We start from the raw sequence: 19,098 nt of genomic DNA, 5'->3' as shown, positions 1-19,098 counted from the left end.
AAGATCTGCACAGAGTTTTCAGTATGGAAGTACGGAATTGTGAAGATCATATCTGTTGCGAAGAAATCCTGTTGTGACGCAATCAAGTAGACGAGTATAAGCGTGATCTGCTCTTGCTACATCACGAATATCCAGGGGTATCCTGTCGTCATCCTGAGCTGGAGACTCGTCTGAAAGAGTAATGGTGTTCATGGCTATGACAGTTTGGAGATGAGCAACAGAAGAGGCACCTGAGATCTTGTTCTCCTGTGTGGGGTAGCTGACCGGTGCCCGAGACAATGCATCTGGAACACAGAGCAACTTACCAACACACCACACAGTTGTAAAGATGTAAAGCGAGATCTCCTTGAGGTGCTGGAGACGTGAGTTTCTATGGCATCCAGAATATAATGGTTCAGAATTGGTATGAGGGCCCGGTGATCTATCATCAGAGTAAAATGCTGTAAGCCGGCTAGGTACAGCCTACAATTTGACATTGCCCAGACAACGGCTAGTATCTCGAGCTCGGTAGTGGCATAGCGTGTCTCTGCATCGGGAAGAAAACGAGAACCACACTGAACTAGATGTAGGTGGCCATTACCTTGGTCTTGCAAGAGAGCATATCCAATACCGTTGAGGCGTGAAACATACATTTGAAGAACAACGGGTAAGTCTGGGTCAAAAAGGGCAAGAACTGGTGGATAAGTGAGAGCCAACTTCACGCTGTGGAAAAGTTAATAGCATCGTTAAGAAAAAATACAACTTATTTTTCCTTTTTACATTACATATGTGTTATCTGCTATATTTTTGGTCCTACAACTATTTTTTTTTTTTTTTTTTTTTTTTTTGCAGCACGCCCTACTCCCTGTAGGGTTTGAAGAGGCAACTAGAATTTGGGAATTGAAAAAATAATTGGAAGGGTACTGCATCATCCTGCACCTGTTTATGTTGCTAGTCAGCCTGGTGAAGATTTACAAGCAGGTTTGCTTGGGGATTCTAGTTTTGCCGCAGAAATTGGGAGTAGTATCTTTTATGTGAAAGAAAACTTATACTGAATCTTATTTTTTTGTGGGTGTGTGGCTTTGCAATCAAGAGGGAGCTCAGAAGATTATTAGAATTGTTCTAGCCTCTTATCCATTTTCATGGGTGTAGAATAACCATGACATACTGTGTATCACTGAGGATTGAAAGAAATTTTTAGTCTTTCTGACATATAGGAAGAATGTAAAGTCAGGTTCAATGTGCGAAATAATGAGGAAGAATCTCGTTATATGAGATTGTGTCATAAACATTAATGGTTCACAGGAGCTATTGAAATGGCATATCTGGTCGTCGGCCCAGGAAGTGAATTCAGATGTTAAGAGGAGAGTGACTGTATTTGAGTTTAGTCTGAATTGTTCCAGAATTATAAAAACCCCTTCCAAGAATGAGAGATGTAGACACTATTGTTGTTGGTCAGAAAAGTTTCGATGACAACGAAACCTTAACACAGTGCAGCTTTACAATTGGAGATTTTCTAGACATTGTTATCATAAGCCCACAGAGATCTACACAGCGTCGTATTCGACCATACTATTCAGAAGCTACAAATTTTTAAGTAACTTTGCAGCCTAATGGTAGACTGGATATTGATAAGGACAGTATTGATTTAGGGAAAATTGTTGTAATACAGTATTTTCACAGTTTTATATATTCTCTTCTTGATTGATTTGATATTGTTTAGAAAACTTGTAAATGTCCAGCATGTCAATAGTTTTTTATTATTCAAATCTTTTTTAATCTTGTTATCTTGAGGCTGGAGCATAAAGGGATGCTAATTTTACCTTTAATTGCTTATTTGAATTGACAAAACAATGTTAATGTAATCCTAACAGTGTTTTCTTTTTCAAATAAATATTTTTCTTGTTTTTATAAAGACAGAATTTAATCCCAGAACCTTTCACCATGGTGTCCCCTTCTTAGCCACTTTTTTTTTTCTTAGTAACAGTTGTTTTTTTAAAGATTTCTAATAAGTTATTTATCATAATTTTTTTTCCACACTGTGTCCTGTTATCAGTACAAACAATTGGTCCCTTTCACCTAATGTTCTTATATTGTACTTCTATCCAGCTAGCCCAATGAAAAGGAAGTTAAAAAGAAACTAAGGTTCTAGCTGGGTCCCCTTGCCCAGTATAGATTTTTGGGTATTCCACCGTTGTATATTTTTTGTGTAGTGAACGTTGGGGTGTGGTCGGCTTTAGGACACTAGGCAGTACGGGTGCTACCTCTGGCCACAGTCCGCAAACCACTACAACGCGTTGGAATGCTTTATCATGGTTGGAAGTCCAGACAAATGTTCTATTGGAGCTTATCAGGGAGCATAAAGGTTGGGCTGCACTGGAGATGTCAGTTGTAAACTCCCCTAACTGGTTGACCAATCCCATGAACAATCTCAGGTCTGTCAGGTTAGCATGGAAGGGAAATCCTTGATGGCACTGACTTTCTACTGATCAGCTGAAACACCGTCTCCTGAGAGACAGAAGTTCAAGGAGGGTGCATCCACCACAAATTTATCTTTGTTGAGTGTGATCCCAAACTTGCTGCACCTGGTGAGCACTTCATGGATACGATGAAGGTGTGTAACATAGTCTTTGTCATAGAGGAGGAGGTCGTCTATAACCTTAACACAGTTTTGGACACCTTGAAAGGCCATATCACCTTGCAGGCAGAAGGCATCGCCAGTACCTGCAAAGCCCATTGGTCCTCTGCAATGTATGAACCAACAATATGGCGTAATAAAGGTGATTAAATGTTGATCTTCTTCTATCAGTTCCATTTGTGAGTACTCGTAGAGAGCATCACCTGTGGTGAAGTAATGAGCCCTTAGGTCCACACTACGAATAGCTTTGAAGGGTGTGGGTGAAGGGTGGGCTGGACGAGAAACTTGACTGTTCAACTTTGTGAGGTTGACAGTGATACGTACTACTATCCCATTCTTGACAACGATGATGAGAGGGCGGCATCAAACTGAAGGGTCATCACCAGCAGGTTTGAGCCACCGTAGAATCAACCTCTTCTTTGACTTGGTCCTTAAAAGCAAAAGAAATCTGTCTTGGGGTGTGGATGGTAAAAGGAATTGCACCATCATTTAGGTGAATTCTCATTGGAGTACCAGTCATTGTCTTGAGAGGAGCTGTCTTCAAATCTTCTTTAGAGACCAACACATCTTTAAACTCTTAAAGAAAGTATTCACTGGCTGTTGGAGGTACTGTGGTTGCTGAGAGGGTAGCTCCTTGTATCTATTTGCATGTTTGACCTCTAATATAGGTTTGGGGAAGTCTGGAGATATTATGGCTTCTTCTTGACAATGACCATAGGATCAAAGTGGAACTTCCACTTTTCTGTGAACTTGAATCCTGGCATGGCAGGATCACTTGCCTAAGGTAAGGGTAGCTTGTAGTATAACCAGACCAGGTGACATCAGAGATCCATCCGCAGTGAACATCATATTCGGTGGAGGTGGTTGCAAGCAGCTCCTGGAGATATCCATGGTGTCAAGATATTTCTGTCCGATAACAGTGACGCCGATACCTGTGTTTAGTAACATCTTGATGCTAGACTTGATATCACCAGAAGACAAGAGTACACAGATGATAGGTTTGGGCGTCTTAGAGATGATGGAAGGCGACCCTAAGCGATGGCAGCTGGTCCATGAATCTTGTGGTTTATTGAAAACTGAGAAGGCACCACTGTTGCTTGAAGATCTGTCTTGACCATTTTTCTTATCCTTGCAGCATTTATCGAAGTGTTCAATACGGTGATAACGATGGCACTGGACTTTGCTGGCAGGACACTTCAATGTCCTGGACCAATGACCAACATGGTCATAGTTTTTGCAGGTACTGTTGGCAGTGGGGCATTTATCCGGTTCTTGCTGACGGGAACAGTATTGACAAAAAACAGCTGTCTTCGACAACTTCAGCAAAGATGGAGGCTTTCTGCTTGGCTTCTTACTTCTGTTATAGGCAGAAATGGCTAGATGATTCACGTATGGCAAAAGTTGCAGTTTTAGCTTCCTCATATGATCGACAGACAGTGACAAAATCTTGTAGAGGAGAATTGGCATCCGAGGCAATCAACTTCCTAACTAATTCCACATCTCAGATAACCATCAAGATAATCCTTTTCAGCTGGGTCTCTTTACATGCAACAGCATTACCTAGGCACAAATTAATTTTTCTGCCATGCAACGAAGTCTCACATAAAAAGCGTTGAAAGTCTCCTTCCATTTGCTTACAGCTAAGCAACTCTCATCAGTGGAGCACTGCATTCCTCAAATCGTTTATATGCAATTGTACAGCGTCCAGGACTTCATCTATTGGCTTATCTTTGCAAGGGGAAATTTTTAATTTGTGTTCTAAAACACACTCTGTTTCAAGGGTTAAACACATCCTCATCTGGATCATCTGTTTTTCATGTGGAAGCTTAGAAAGATCCACCATGACAGTATAGTCATCCAAACCATGTCTCCATTCCCTGAACATTTGGAATGTTGCATACGCTTTTAGGGGGGGTGGCGTTTGAGCCGTTGCTTTCTGAGGAGGTGGGAGAGCAGGTTGATTGGAGTCCGAGTTTGCCTCCGTGCCAGGTGAAGGAGTACCTGGATGAGAATGAACGATAGGTGCGAGAGTTTGAATGGGGACAGTAAATCTTGCATTTTCTTCTTATCTTCTAAGATCATCCTCTCTTAGGCGAATCACTTCTTGTTTTCTTCTTCTTCACGTTTCCTTTCTTATCTTCTTTCTTCATCTTCCCTTCAAATTCTTTCATCCGCGTACAAGCGAGATTCCTCTAGAAATCTAATCAAAGTGAGGAAATCTGTCCCGGTAGCTTGAGAGGCAGACGTTGGTTTCGTATTAGGTGCTCAAGAAAGGTAGGATGGAGATGGCAGTGCACTCCAGCACTCCCTCAACACTGTGGGTGTTGGCAGCGTCGATGTTGTGGCCACCTACACCACTGAATGGTCCCTGTTCTGAGGTCTCTTCTAACAGCTCTGTAAGTCTATCTTTCGAGGGCATTATTACTTTCAGTGTGCAGTGAGCAAAATTGCATATCTAAGAAAATTATTAACAATAAATACAAACAGTTTTAGAATTTAAAACTAATAAGATAAGTCCGGCAAGGAGTGAGTGTGTGCATGTGCGATGAATACGTCAGGCAGCAAAGTGAGGGGAGCAGCTATGAGCCAGCAGCAGTAACTTGCTTCAGGGCCAGGCACAGTCAGGGAGTTACACGGTAGCGATGAGCAAAACTGGATGTGGTTACACATGCTGCGACCATGCCACAACAGAATATTTGCATGCTTCTGGGAATAGCACAGCAAATAAAGTACTGGGACATATAAAAAGGGTGCTATAAAAGCACAAAGAATGGAACAACACTTCACAGTTCACTTGCATGTCTATAGCGCACATGAAATAGAATATATCGAATAAAACCACAAAAACATTCAAATTGAGCCTCCATTAAGGGCGTCGACCGCTTCCTCTTGTCCGTGTCTTAGAACAAACTTCTCATAATACGACACTATAAGTTCACTGCGCCATGTATGTGTTGGTAACTTCTTTAACCTTAATGGGTGGGGTAAGGATACAACTTTAGAATTAGGTTCTAAAGTTCATGGAAACAACTGAAAGATAACTTATCAGTAAGAAACAAGTACAAAAAAGACAATGCATTATGGGAAAAATAGGCAAGAGTTGCTAATGCTGATACATTGTTGTCATATCATATTAATAAAACAGGAATTAATCAGCTGATACGCAATATCAGGAATAATGCATAAAAGCACATAGTACAATAAATGATACACATAGGACAAGGATAATAATAATGAATACTGGTACATATTAAATGTGTCTTTTCATGTACCTACACTAAACAGATTATTTATTTACAGTAAGCGTTCTACAGGAATGTTCCTCACTGTCCTGACATTTGGTGGACCCAAGTGGTTCATGTGGAAGGTGACAATGTTAATGGTGATATTCACCGCCATCCTCTGCGAGGAGTTAACTCTCTATTCAAAGGTAATGGACTACTATTATAAACAGATGGAATAGCATTACTTGGATTACAAGTTTAATGGCTTTAGATGATTTCCAATTATTTTTACCATTTCACCCCTTGTTTTAAATAGCCAGTTAAAAAGGAGCAAGTACTTCCGCTTCTTTATTAGCATGATTTTAAGTTATAAACTGGAAGAATCTTACTGTTTAATCTGAACATCATGAACTGACAAAAAATATCACTAAGATCTCTAATCTCTTCAATAACATAATTACATTTTCATATAATTTCATGTTTGGCAACATGAAATAAAATTATTGAAATTATCAGTGTTCGTTAAATTATTAGAATAATTGTAAATATCAAAATTAATCAAATCAATAATTGAAATTTAAATTAGAAATTGCCATCGGATTTTCCCCCTCATGGCTGTTTACTAGCAAGGCTTCTCTCTGTTCCGACAAATAATAAGTCAATTTATCTTCTTTCAGGTTGATCCAAGATATCCCGGAGATTTCATGGACTGTAAATTAGAAACCCACAATACATTGAAACACGTCCTCTGTGGTAACCTTTGCTCTCGCCACGTTGACTGCCATCTTTACTGCTTCACTCAAGGTTAACATCGTGATGATATTTTTAAGCTATTTTCATTAATTAACTTGATAGGCGTATTTAGATATATGAAAAGACAAAACTTATTGCTATTTTTTGTTTATTTTAATTATTCCACTCTCTCTCTTTGTCAGATGGCAAGTGTATGCTGTCAAAGGCTAAAGTGTCTCTTCACTGGAAAGGAGTTGATGATCCTCTAGCTCCATCCTGGAAGTGTTTTTCTTCTTGGGGAAAGTCTAATGATGCGATACCAAATGCTTCAATAAATGCTTCTTCTACAATACTTCCAGGACAGGCAGAGAAAGAAATGGCCGTGAACGGTTATATTTGTACCCTCGAAGAGGGTTACATGTATAGATCTAAGTCCACATATAGACCTTGGTGGGCAGCTGATCTTGGAGTGGTGCGTCATGTTATATCTGTTAGAGTTTACACTAGACCAGGGTCTACTTATACGTCTAAATTTATGAACGTCGAAATTCGGGTAGGAATATCTAATCCTGGAAATGGCAATTTTACCGACAATGCCTTGCTAGGGTTCTACAATGGAGAGGCCCCAAAGGATACTACCATTACATTCACAGCCAGAAAACCCTTAGCTGGTTCCGTTGTCTCTATCCAGTCAATGGAAGACAGCTACCATCTTATCTTGGCTGACGTTCAAATTCTCTATGTGAACTAGATCGCGATGTACACACATAGAACCTTTCTTGCAACATTCAAAGTTTTCTCGTTGTTCTGTTCAACTTGTCTAATGAATATTTCTTAGTGAAGTTAAAATAGTCTAGATTCAAACACCATTGCAGTTCAGCAAAATAGCTTTGAGATACAATTTTTCTACTACACAAAATCACAAATGATATATTTGCAATTCTTATCTGATTTCTTTTGGAAGTTCTTGGAGGATTTATGATATAATATAATTCAAATCCATCAATTTTTCACTTTAAAACAGATTTTGTTTTATTTTCATTCTGATGATATGGTATCGTGGTAAAATCGTTGAACCGTTATTTGAATTCCTGTAAATTTCTTTCGTAGAGTGCAGCAGGCAAGGCACTGTGGTTGACGTATAACTTCGTCTGTAAGTACAGGGCGAACAGCTTAATTACCCAGCCAATGTTTTTCATAATGACAAGACTAGAAAGGAATACGTAAATTTCACTTTGTTATCAACTAAAAACAAACAACCGCTCCCATCATCATTTCTTTGGTTTTACGCCGAAACGTCAAAAGCAAGAGTTTTCTAGTTAAATCTTCTAAATGGCTTCTAGACTTTCCTCGTCCTATGTTCGGCAATATTTCTGAAGAGGAAAAATAATTCCAAACTGTTGTAATTTTAATAAACTGGGAGACTTGAATTGATTTTTCCAAAAACTTAATTTTTTAGAACAGATATTTTTATTTAATTTAGAATGATGGAAAAAGATATGAACTTATCAGTTATAAATTAACTGGTTATAAGAGAGCTATTAAACCTCCCTTGTTTCTTTTGTTGTTACGATGCTTCTAAGAAATTTCATAGTTGCTAATAGGCCATGTTGTAATGACCGAGGGATTTCGAGACTATTCGTGGGCCTCCAATTAAGTGACACTAATCTGCTCAAGGAAGCTGAAGTAAGGTAAGAATTTTTGCTACAGAATTTTCCTTAAAAAACAATCTTATGAATAGGACATAAAACTGTCAGGTATTAAAAGTATGAATGCGGCAACTAAATCTTTCAGATTATTATATTTTAAGCTACAAATACCAAAGGCGATTAATTATTGAATCTCCAAAATAACAAAATTCAGTCACGAATCTTCGTATCACAAAGAAATTGTAATAGATATTCACTGGAAAGACGGCTTAGTCAATATCCTAAAGAAACACGAACACAAAAAGTCCATACAAATTAGAACATTCCTTTCATATCATAAATTACTGGAATGACTTATATTGCTATTCAACTGAACCTTGCCATAAGGATAATCTTTGACGTAGGAAAGAAAGAGAGTGAAATCCTCTGTTTTCAAAGCAAGTACTGTACAAAACCTTCAAAAAAAAAAAAAAAAAAAAAAAAAAAAAAAAAAAAAACTGGAAAGCCATTGCCTGCTAAAGCCTTTTCAGAATTCACAATAACATTGTTATCAATCATCTACACTTGCCTTTTCCAGCCTCGTAAATAAGTTTTTCTTTTATTTAGATCAAATATTGAAAGTGCAATTAGTCAATATGGAAACATTCCTGAGTGGAGCAGAGCCTGGCTCACGTTTGTTTGAATTGTAAATCACCACCGGACCACAACAGTCGATCAAGCTATGAATGGGTGACAGAATCTGCTCGCAGCAGCAAGGCAAACCTCACACATATACTCGTTAAAATTCGCTGGGGCAGCTGTAACCTGTTTGGGCAACCCCGTATGAAGAGAATGGAAGTGCTTGGCGAACATACTCTCTCTCTCTCTCTCTCTCTCTCTCTCTCTCTCTCTCTCTCTCTCTCTCTCTCTCTCTCTCTCTCTCTCTCTCTCTCTCTATATATATATATATATATATATATATATATATATATATATAAATTATATATATATATGTATATACATACATACATATATATATATATATTCATATATATATATATATATATATATAAATATATAAACATATATATATATATATATATATATATATATATATATATATATATATGTAAAGTATATATATATGTATGTATATATATATATATATATATATATATATATATATATTTATATATATATATATGTATATATATATATATATATATATATATATATATATATATTAGATTGGCCAGGGCACTAGCCATGCGTTGAGATACTACTGCTAGAGAGTTATGGGGTCTTTTGACTGGCCAGACAGTTCTACATTGGATCCCTCTCTATGGTTACGGTTCACTTTCCCTATACATACTCCGAATAGTTTGGCATATTCATTACATATTCTCCTCTGTCCTTATACGCCCTGACAACACTGAGATTACCAAACAATTCTTCTTCCCGCAAGGGGTTAACTACTGTACTGAAATTGTTCAGTGGCTACTTTCCTCTTGCCAAGGGTAGAAGAAAATCTTTAGCTATGGTAAGCAGCTCTTCTAGAAGAGGGACACTCCAAAATCAAATCTTTGTTCTTTAGTGTTGGGTAGTGCCATAGCCTCTGTATCATGGTCTTCCACTCTCTTGAGTTAGAGTTCTCTTGCTTGACGGTGCACTCGGGCATAATATTCTATCTAATTTCTCTTCCTCTTGTTTTGTTGAAGTTTTTATAGTTTGTGTGGGAAATATTTATTCTAATGTTGTTGCTATTCTTAAAGTACTTTATTTTTCCTGGTTTCCTTTCCTCACTGGGCTATTTTCCCTGTTGGGCCCCCAGGCCTTATAGCATCCTGCTTTACCAACTAGGGTTGTAGCTTACCAAGTAATAATAATAATAATAATAATAATAATAATAATAATAATAATAATAATAATAATAAAAATAATAATAATAATAATGATAATATATAAACAAATAAATATATATATATATTATATATACAGTATATTTATATATATACAGTATATATATATATATATATATATATATATATATGTATATATATATATATATATATGTATATATACATATATATATATATATATATATATATATATATATATATATTTAGATGCATATATATACAGTATATATATGTATATATATATATATATATATATATATATATATATATATATATATATATATATATATGTATATATATATATATATATATATATATATATATATATGTGTGTGTGTGTTTGTGTATGAAGTGCAGTATAAACGTTAAGTTAAGGTATTGTTATCACTGAAATAACTAAAAGGGTGTTTTAGATATCACATTTGCAAATGAATAAATCTCTCATACAAAGCGTAGACTGTGCCAGACTATAAATATCCTTTTCTCTCATTTTTTCTAATGCTCTAAATATCTGAATAGAGACAAAATTGCCTTTACATTTTTTTCTGGCAATATTTTTCTATTGCGAGAAGAAAAAAAGGACTGCGATACAGTAATCAATTTCACATAAACGGTATGTAGTAAATTTAACTAAGGGATAGGATTAAGTTGGTCTTTCATCTATTGATAGCAATGCATTATTATTGGACAATTGCTAAACTGAGGTTGAACGATCACAAACTGCGCCTTAAATATCGCTCTTGCAAAGAACGTCTGAAGATTTACGAGGCTCTAAACTCTTTTTCACTTAGAACAGAGCTAAATGAAGATCGTTGCATTGGAGCATATAAATAAGATTTTATGTCATATTGATTTTCTCTTATTTCTTCTGTAATGGTTGTTGTGGCCTGATTGGTAACGTCTCTGCCTGGTGTTTGCCAGATGAGGGTTCGAGTCCCGCTCAGACTCGTTAGTGCCTTTAACGTCTGCAACCCTACCATCCTTGTGAGCTAAGTTTTGGGGGTGGGGGCCTATAGCTCTATCTGCTAAGTCATCGGCAGCCATTGCCTAGCTCTCCCTGGTCCTAGCTTGGATGGAGAGGGGGCTTGGGTGCTGATCATGTAATATATATGGTCAGTTTCTAGGGCATTGCCCTTTGTCCTGCTTGCTAGGGTAAAGTCACTGTCCTTTGCCTCTGCCATTCAAGAGCGACCTTTAAACGAAATAAAAAGGTAATGTCGTTTGATAGAAATAATGCAAAAGAAAAACTATTTGATTATTTAGTTGCATTCTGCAGTTGGTACGCGCATTTTAGTTTAAAAAATTAGTATATTTTCTTTTCAATTTAATGAACAATCATATTCCAAAATTGTAAAAAAATTATAATCATCTAAGAAATCATATAAATTCAAAGAATACAGTATCACCGACGAGCTGCCTGTTAGGTCTTTGATTAATATATTTTGTAATAAGATCTAGAATTCGTGGATTAGTTCTTAATTCTCCGATAAAACGGAAAGAACTTACGAGAAAGAATTCTCTGATAATTCCTAGAGAAGAAATCTCCGATTCAAAGATATTTCACTATGAAAAAAAGTCTTAAAACGCAGTAGCGATCCAAACAAAGATTTCGGTATTGTCCCGCACTAAACATGCAGCATATTTAGACACAAAACCATATATTGATATTCTAATTGAATAGAAAAATTCGTGTTTTTATGGTTAAAGAACAAAATTTTCAGTAAAATAAATGAGTATTTCTATTCATCATACCTTCAAAAAGTACTCAAGATTGATAGACTTGGCTATCTCTAATGTCTACATAATAATACAAGTAATATTTCATGCACCCATTTTAGAATCATTTTTTTTTAATAGGGCATAGAAACTTCTATTATGACTATGGTTATTGAACTTCTTATACATAGGAATATTTATTTGAACAGAGCAAGAGAACACACGTATCGCAGGACGATATTCGTTATAGTCCATGAGCCAAACAATTTTGGGTACCATCAGGGGCCACTAAGGCCACAATATTCTTATGATAGTTGCATGTCTTTAGTAAACTAAAATGTCGGGAGGCCATCCATAGACCATATCTTTTCCTGAAATTTTATTATGTTTATTGTTGCGATGACTGGTTGCTCTAAGAGAAATCTATCATGGAGTAATTACGTGAGATATTTCGAGGCTATTCATATTTTTAATTGTTTACTGCAACGTGTTAATTATACCATATGAAAGTTAGGAATATTTGCTTGCCAATTATATCATTATTGTGTGGGTGAAAGAAACAGGTAAAACGTTGTATGGCTAAATTTGTGAAACATGCAACAGAATTATCTGTGATTTCTTTGTATCTATCCCTCTCATTTTTTCATTTGCTGCTGTCTTTGGTGTAATATGTTCCAGACTTAAGCATTTATTTACATAATCAAATATATCATTTGTAGATAACACTTCAACAATGATGTAATTTGGTATTCTGCCACCTTAAGTGTGAAAAGCTTAGCCGATAATTTGCCTGTATAACATCAAATTCATGACGCATAAAATTCCTGTCTATTCAATTGATATCGATTAGTTTTCCTCTCACAGCTGTAAGAAAGCTGAGAACTAGAGTGTAATGGATGAGGAGGATTATTACAGACCTTGCAAGGTACCCCGCTGCACAGGCGACTGTCAGTGCTGTGTGATATGTTATCAAGATGCAGATATCAAAGACCTATCCCCTCCAAAAGATATGAACTCCTGTGATTTTCTTTCACATGCAACCCAACTTCATCATCATTCAGAAATAATAAAAAATGTTGATTACAGTGAAATTCCACCTGTTTACTATCACAGGAAATATAGAAAGAACTTTGTTACCAAGAGATCCCTACAGAGACTTTAAACCTAGAATGCAAATGAATGTAATGATGAATCAGGTACATAGAGAATGCTTTGTAGAAGAAGTTCAGCTCCAAATACTGTGTATGAAAAGATATGTATATTTTTTTTATAAGGTATCAAAGAATGTCAAAGGAACAAACACACGGGGACCTCTAGTTCAGTCAGTAGACCTACGGTCTGTTCATCAAATAGCTAAAGTAACCCATAATACAAAGATTCTGTTTGTGACTGCAAGAGAAGGAGTAGCTGCTGAGGCACATATCACAAGTCATGCCATTGTCATTACACAAGAGTGAAGGATCGAAAGGTTCATCAACCAAGAGAAATAACAGAAGAAGACCTTTACTATGAGCAGGAAGTGGAGGCTTACAAAAGATTTTCCCTTGTACTAGGTCACATATATCTAGCAATCCATCTGTCCCTGATCTGACATGTCTGACTATAATACTTCTGTCTTATATGGATGATCTTGAAGTATCAGAAATAAAAATCTAGACAAAATAGCGCATTAGACGAAAACTGGAAAGGGAGTTCAAAGGTAGCCTGGAATGAGTTTCAGATGTCAATGGTAGATTTATTGTCATCCTTCATTCCGAAAAAAAAATTTTGAGGGGTCAAATGGCAATTGGAATCATGAGATTTGAACAGGAAAGGCAACGAGAAAGTATGTCAAATGATCACGATTCCCTTTTGAAGAAGAGTGCTGAAATTTCGAGTGAAGAGATTAAACAAATCCTAGTTTGAGCAAAATTGGCCTCCTGACCCAGAAATGCTTGACAATGGCTATGTACCTGTGCTCACATTTGTCAAAATTTTTTAAAGGTACTGTTAATGGGTGATGTTAACAGTAATGAATCAGCCAGAGTGCAACATCTGATCAATTCCTTTGGCCAGGACTTCATAAATACTATAGAACCGTTTCCGAGTCTGGTAAAGACATTAAGCAGATCTGTAACTACCAAGCCTTATTCTGCAGATGTTGAGCGTCTTATAAGTAGCACCAATAGTTTGAAAACATGTGAAAGAGCAAAAATCTCAGTGAAGACGGAAAATCTGTATTTGTACATACAGTACATTACAACATGCCTCTATTAGAAGCATTTGATTGAATGGAAGTGGTTATGACTTGGATGGCACTAAAATCATGGAATAACAAAGGCCACGACAAAGCAAAGTTTCAAGTGCATTTTAAGAGAGTTTTCACAGAAATAGAACAATAGATAGATGATGATGAAATGGAGATACCCCCTGAGAAGGTAAAAATTTTAACTTATAGTTTTGCTCTCTTGGACAGGCTCAAATGTTCATTTTCCTTATGCTCTACAGATTATGTTTAAGCTTACTCGTACCAAAGGCAGCTAGCGAGCCGGAATTACCTGAAACTTGGTTATAATGTTCTTCATTAATAGTTAACCTCAGGTTTATGACTTGGTTCTTTGTATGACTATGAACAGCATCTTGTGGTTTCACATCTACTGTAAATTATTATTATTATTATTTTATTATGATTATCATTACTGTATTATTATTATTATTATTATTATTATTATTATTATTATTATCGTCACTATGATTATTATTATTATTATTATTATTATTATTATTATTATCATAGTCACTATGATTATTATTATCATTATTATTATCATTATTATTATTATTATTATTATTATTATTATTATTATTATTATTATTATTATTATTATCATTATTTTTATTATTATTATTATTGTTGTTATTATTATTATTATTTTAGCTAAGCTACAACACTAGTTGGAAAAGCAAGATGCTATAAGCCCAAGGGCTCCAACAGGCAAAAATAGCGCAGTGAGGAAAGAAAATAAGGAAATGAATAAACTATAAGAGGAGCAATGAACAATTAAAATAAAACATCTTAAGAACAGTAACAACATTAAAATACATCTTTCACATGTAAACTATACAAGCTAGAAAAAACAAAACAAAAGGAAGAGAAATAAGATAAAACAGTATGACCGACTATACCCTCAAGCAAGAGAACTTTATTTCAAGACAATGGAAGACCATGGTACAGAGACCATGGCATTACCAAAGACGAGACAATAGTGGTTTGATTTTGGAGTGTCCTTTTCCTAGAAGAGTTGCTTACCATAGCTAAAGAGTCTCTTCTGCGTCTGATACTCCTGCTTGTTTAAGATATGATTTGTTATGTGAAATGTGGTAGTTAATGTCATATATTATGATTTATTTTATGGTTGCGTTATATTGTAAGGGTGATAAAATAATAATATGTTTTGGTCAGTTATCAGTGATTTCTATTGTGGTTCCTTCCTACTTTATGACATCCTAGCCATGCAAATTCATACAAAGTACAAACTTACCATGCACAAATCTGGATTTACAACTGCACAAAAGGAGTAAAATTGGCCGATAGAATAAACCATGATGCATGAGCCATTATAAAACTTATGAAAATTTAAAAAACATTCATAACAGAATGTAAACGTTTTCTTATAAGGAATACGCAACAATATACAAAACAAAATATTAAGTCTGTTGTGCCTACATGCTGTATATAAATGCATATAGAGAGCAGATTAGGAAAGGTTTTTAGTCAAAGTGGCAAGTCAAGTACCACAAGTTAATTTAGTTTTTGAATCTTAGGGCCTTGGTAAGATTACACCCAAAAATTAACCGGAATTCTTTTGGTCACACATGTCTACATGATGTCATCAATATGCCGCACTAAAATGCAATGAATATAACTTAATATAATTTCTTTTACTACAATTTTTTAGCATTTTACTAATTATACTGAAAACTTTAACTTTTAGTTTAGACATAAAAGGATTATGAAATCATAAAAGTGTTTTATTTTAATCTAACTCTTCTAAGTCAACATCACACCACTCGTCCTGAACCGTGTCTTTAGCTTGCGTTTCTCGTTTTTTAAACCATTAGCGAAGATATTTGTTAATCTCATGGAGAGACTAAAGTGAAGAAGAAATAGTAAACAATGTCTGCCTTTGACCCCGTGTACTGTCCTAAATGTCAAACCACTGACAGAGACGCAAAGAAGTGGATAGGATGTGATTGCAAGAGATACTTTCATAAGAAATGTGTGTCTATAATGCCAAGCATCAGTGATAAAGTTTTAAATTTGAATTGGACATGCCCATACTGTGTTGAATTAGGCCAAGAACAGCTAAGTTACATATAATAGAATTGGAGGAGCGATTGAAAGGGAGGGACAATGCTTTGAGTGCACAAGAGGTGAGAATTAATGAATTGGAAAAACAAGTTGTAGAGCTTAATGCATACGCAACAAATTCCTCCCAGGCCTCTGGCCTCACTAAGAAGGTTGATAATCTATCAATGAATATCGAATCAATTAAGGAACCACTTTAAACACATGGGCCAAAAACCAGAGAAAACGACATACGCCAACAAAGTAAAGGAAAAGAATCTACTGGTAATTAAATCAACAAATGCAACAACTAAAATTACTGAAGAAAAAAAATTAAGTCGAACATGCACTTAAAGACATTCTAATACTTAAAACGAGGTTAACCTCAAATGGAAATGTTGTTGTAAACTTTGCAAAAGAGGATCAGAAAGGAAGCACCAAACAAAATTCAGACAATGGTTGTCGACACTCAGACGAGGAAAATTGGAAAATTAATGCCAAAAATAATGATATGCAATGTTTACACTGATGAAGATGAAGAAGTAAATGCCTTGACTCAGAAATCTTTACCTGGACTAAATCCAGAATATAGAAGAGTAGATAAGTGTAGTACTGAAGAAAAATGCTGCAGGTGGGATCACCCATTATGTGCTGAAATGTGATCCTGAAGTTCGAAGGGCTATTCTTGATAATGGGGACAAAGCTATGTTATGATGGGGTACTTATAACATACATGATAGGTACCACGTGATCACCTGCTACCACTGTTAGAGGTATGGACATCTTAAAAAAGATTGCAAGTCTAAGAATGATGATAAAGTCTGCAGGAAATGTTCAGGAAAACATTCCACTAAGGAGTGTAATTCGCAAATGTCAAAGCGTATTAACTACGCAAAATTAAACAAACCAAATGACCACATAGTAAATTCAAGAGATTACAAAGCTTATGACTTGGAATTGAAAAGACGCAGAAAATACTGATCATGGATACTTAGGACGTCATAAACTGTGGCTATGTAAATGTACAATCTGTGGGAAATAAAACTATTCAAATTTAAGAATTGACAAACGAGAAATATTTGGACAAACTAGCATTATCTGAAACATGGTCAAATAACTTTGACAAGGCTAAGATCACTGAAATGACATCCCCCACATAAACCTTTCACATTCCGAGAGAGGATAGGTCTGGTTGGGATGTCAGGCTCTTTATTCATAAAAACTACTCAAATCTCAAAATGTTAAAAAAAAAACTAGTGTAACAAGCTTTGAATATACAGAAATAAACTTTACGTAGAAAAACAGAAATTAAGTGAACTCATTGAGATGATTATCATCGAGAAAAATAAATTTTTTTTGTGGAGACTTCAATTTTTGGATGCATGGCGCATCAAATCCTGATGCTTTTGCATTTAGTGAGTTATTGGAATCATATCAATTGGTGAATAATGTCGACTGTGCAACTACTTTAACTAAAAGAACAAGACAAAATGAAAGTGAAGGTCCTGTAGAGAGTAGCGTTCCACTGCTGTATAGGACCAGAAAAACAGCCGTCAAAAGTGGAAAGAGCAGTTTAGTATGATACGTATGGATATGTAGCTTTGGCAGCAATAAAACTATTGCTATTTATCTATCTATCTATATATCTATCTATTTATCTATCTATCTATATATATATACTTATATATATATATATATATATATATATATATATATATATATATATATATATATATATATATATATATATATATATATCTCATGTCAACGGATAATTAGACATTGGAACATGGGTTTTTTCACTTTATTACAGAAAGGTTTGTAAATACACTTTATAAAGCCCGATACTCTCAGACGAGTACCTTGTTCTAATGATCGCTCAAGTGGTACTGCCTACTCCTCGGCAAGTAATGCAATGTTGCTCTGTCAATATGCAGAATTATTAGGTCTTGTGGAATTCTCCACTGTGATGGAAATATACTGTCACCAATAGGCTTACCATACGTCATAAATCAGATTTCACACACGTGACCTATAACAGAGTTCAGTGATCACACACCACAATTTGTGACAGTCGTAGTACTCTTAAAAAGGTCACTAGTTTCACTGTATAAAACACATACTTCTACATATTTCTCATACAAGGCTAGGGACATTACTCTCCCCGTCCGTGCTCCTCACTCCGGAAGGAAGTACGCACTCGCCATCTCTAGTCTATGATATACAGAGGACACTCCGACCCAGTATAGGGCATATTATGTAATAGACAGAAATGTAACATGTAATATATACAGGGAAATCACCAAAAAATTAGACATCTTCCTCAAAAAAAATAAAAAAATTAAATATTGCATGTACAGTAAAAATGTACACAATGTATGTGAAATAATCCCACTCATTTCTTCTTATGACCTCTGCAACTATAATACAGAATACCCAAAGGTGAAAGAAAAATTATATCATATCTGTATTACACAATAACCTCCCTCTGGTTTCGGTCAATACGGACATTTCAGGCGGGATAGGGATAGAAATAGATATTCCTTCATCCCTCGATTTTACTTGTCCGGTTTTACGGCACAATTTCTCAACACAACTCGCCAACACCGTTTTGTCATTTTTAAAATCACTACTACACTACATTTGTAACTATCAATCGGGGGTCACTAGCCATTTTCCTAAGAAAATCATTCGGCTTCCCGCCCTTCTCTTATAACTTTAAATGAAATGTATTCACATCTACATATTCTCTAACACTGCCTTTCCTCGAGGCTGAACTTTAATCCCGTAGCCACTTGACCTTCGGGAACTGCCCCGGTCCCAGCAACCAAAGAATCATATAAATACATCAATAATATAACATTCACTTGACGGATCACACCTGACCTACTCAACCTCTCTCTATTTGTTTTTAGGCTCACACAGCATTGTCATA

General features: G+C 35.6%; 1 protein-coding gene and 1 long non-coding RNA gene across 2 annotated transcripts in view; both read left to right on the top strand.

The window, feature by feature from the left end:
• The window catches only part of LOC137637856 (uncharacterized), a 22,170-nt gene extending 15,526 nt beyond the window's left edge, over positions 1–6,644 (top strand). The window contains exons 2-3 of the long non-coding RNA XR_011043814.1: positions 5,918–6,047; positions 6,519–6,644. This is a non-coding gene — a long non-coding RNA (uncharacterized lncRNA). The remainder of the gene's footprint in view (positions 1–5,917; positions 6,048–6,518) is intronic.
• Positions 6,645–6,787: 143 nt separating this feature from the next.
• On the top strand, positions 6,788–7,462 carry LOC137637855 (uncharacterized). The gene has a single exon (XM_068369965.1). The coding sequence runs from the start codon at positions 6,788–6,790 to the stop codon at positions 7,322–7,324; it is 537 nt and encodes a 178-aa protein (XP_068226066.1). The 3' UTR covers positions 7,325–7,462.
• The last annotated feature ends 11,636 nt before the right edge of the window (positions 7,463–19,098 follow it).

This window comes from Palaemon carinicauda, chromosome 3, assembly GCF_036898095.1.
Source record: "Palaemon carinicauda isolate YSFRI2023 chromosome 3, ASM3689809v2, whole genome shotgun sequence".
Classification (NCBI taxonomy): Eukaryota; Metazoa; Arthropoda; class Malacostraca; order Decapoda; family Palaemonidae; genus Palaemon; species Palaemon carinicauda.
Note: the sequence above shows the minus strand (reverse complement) of the source record. Positions and strands in the feature narration are given on the sequence as shown.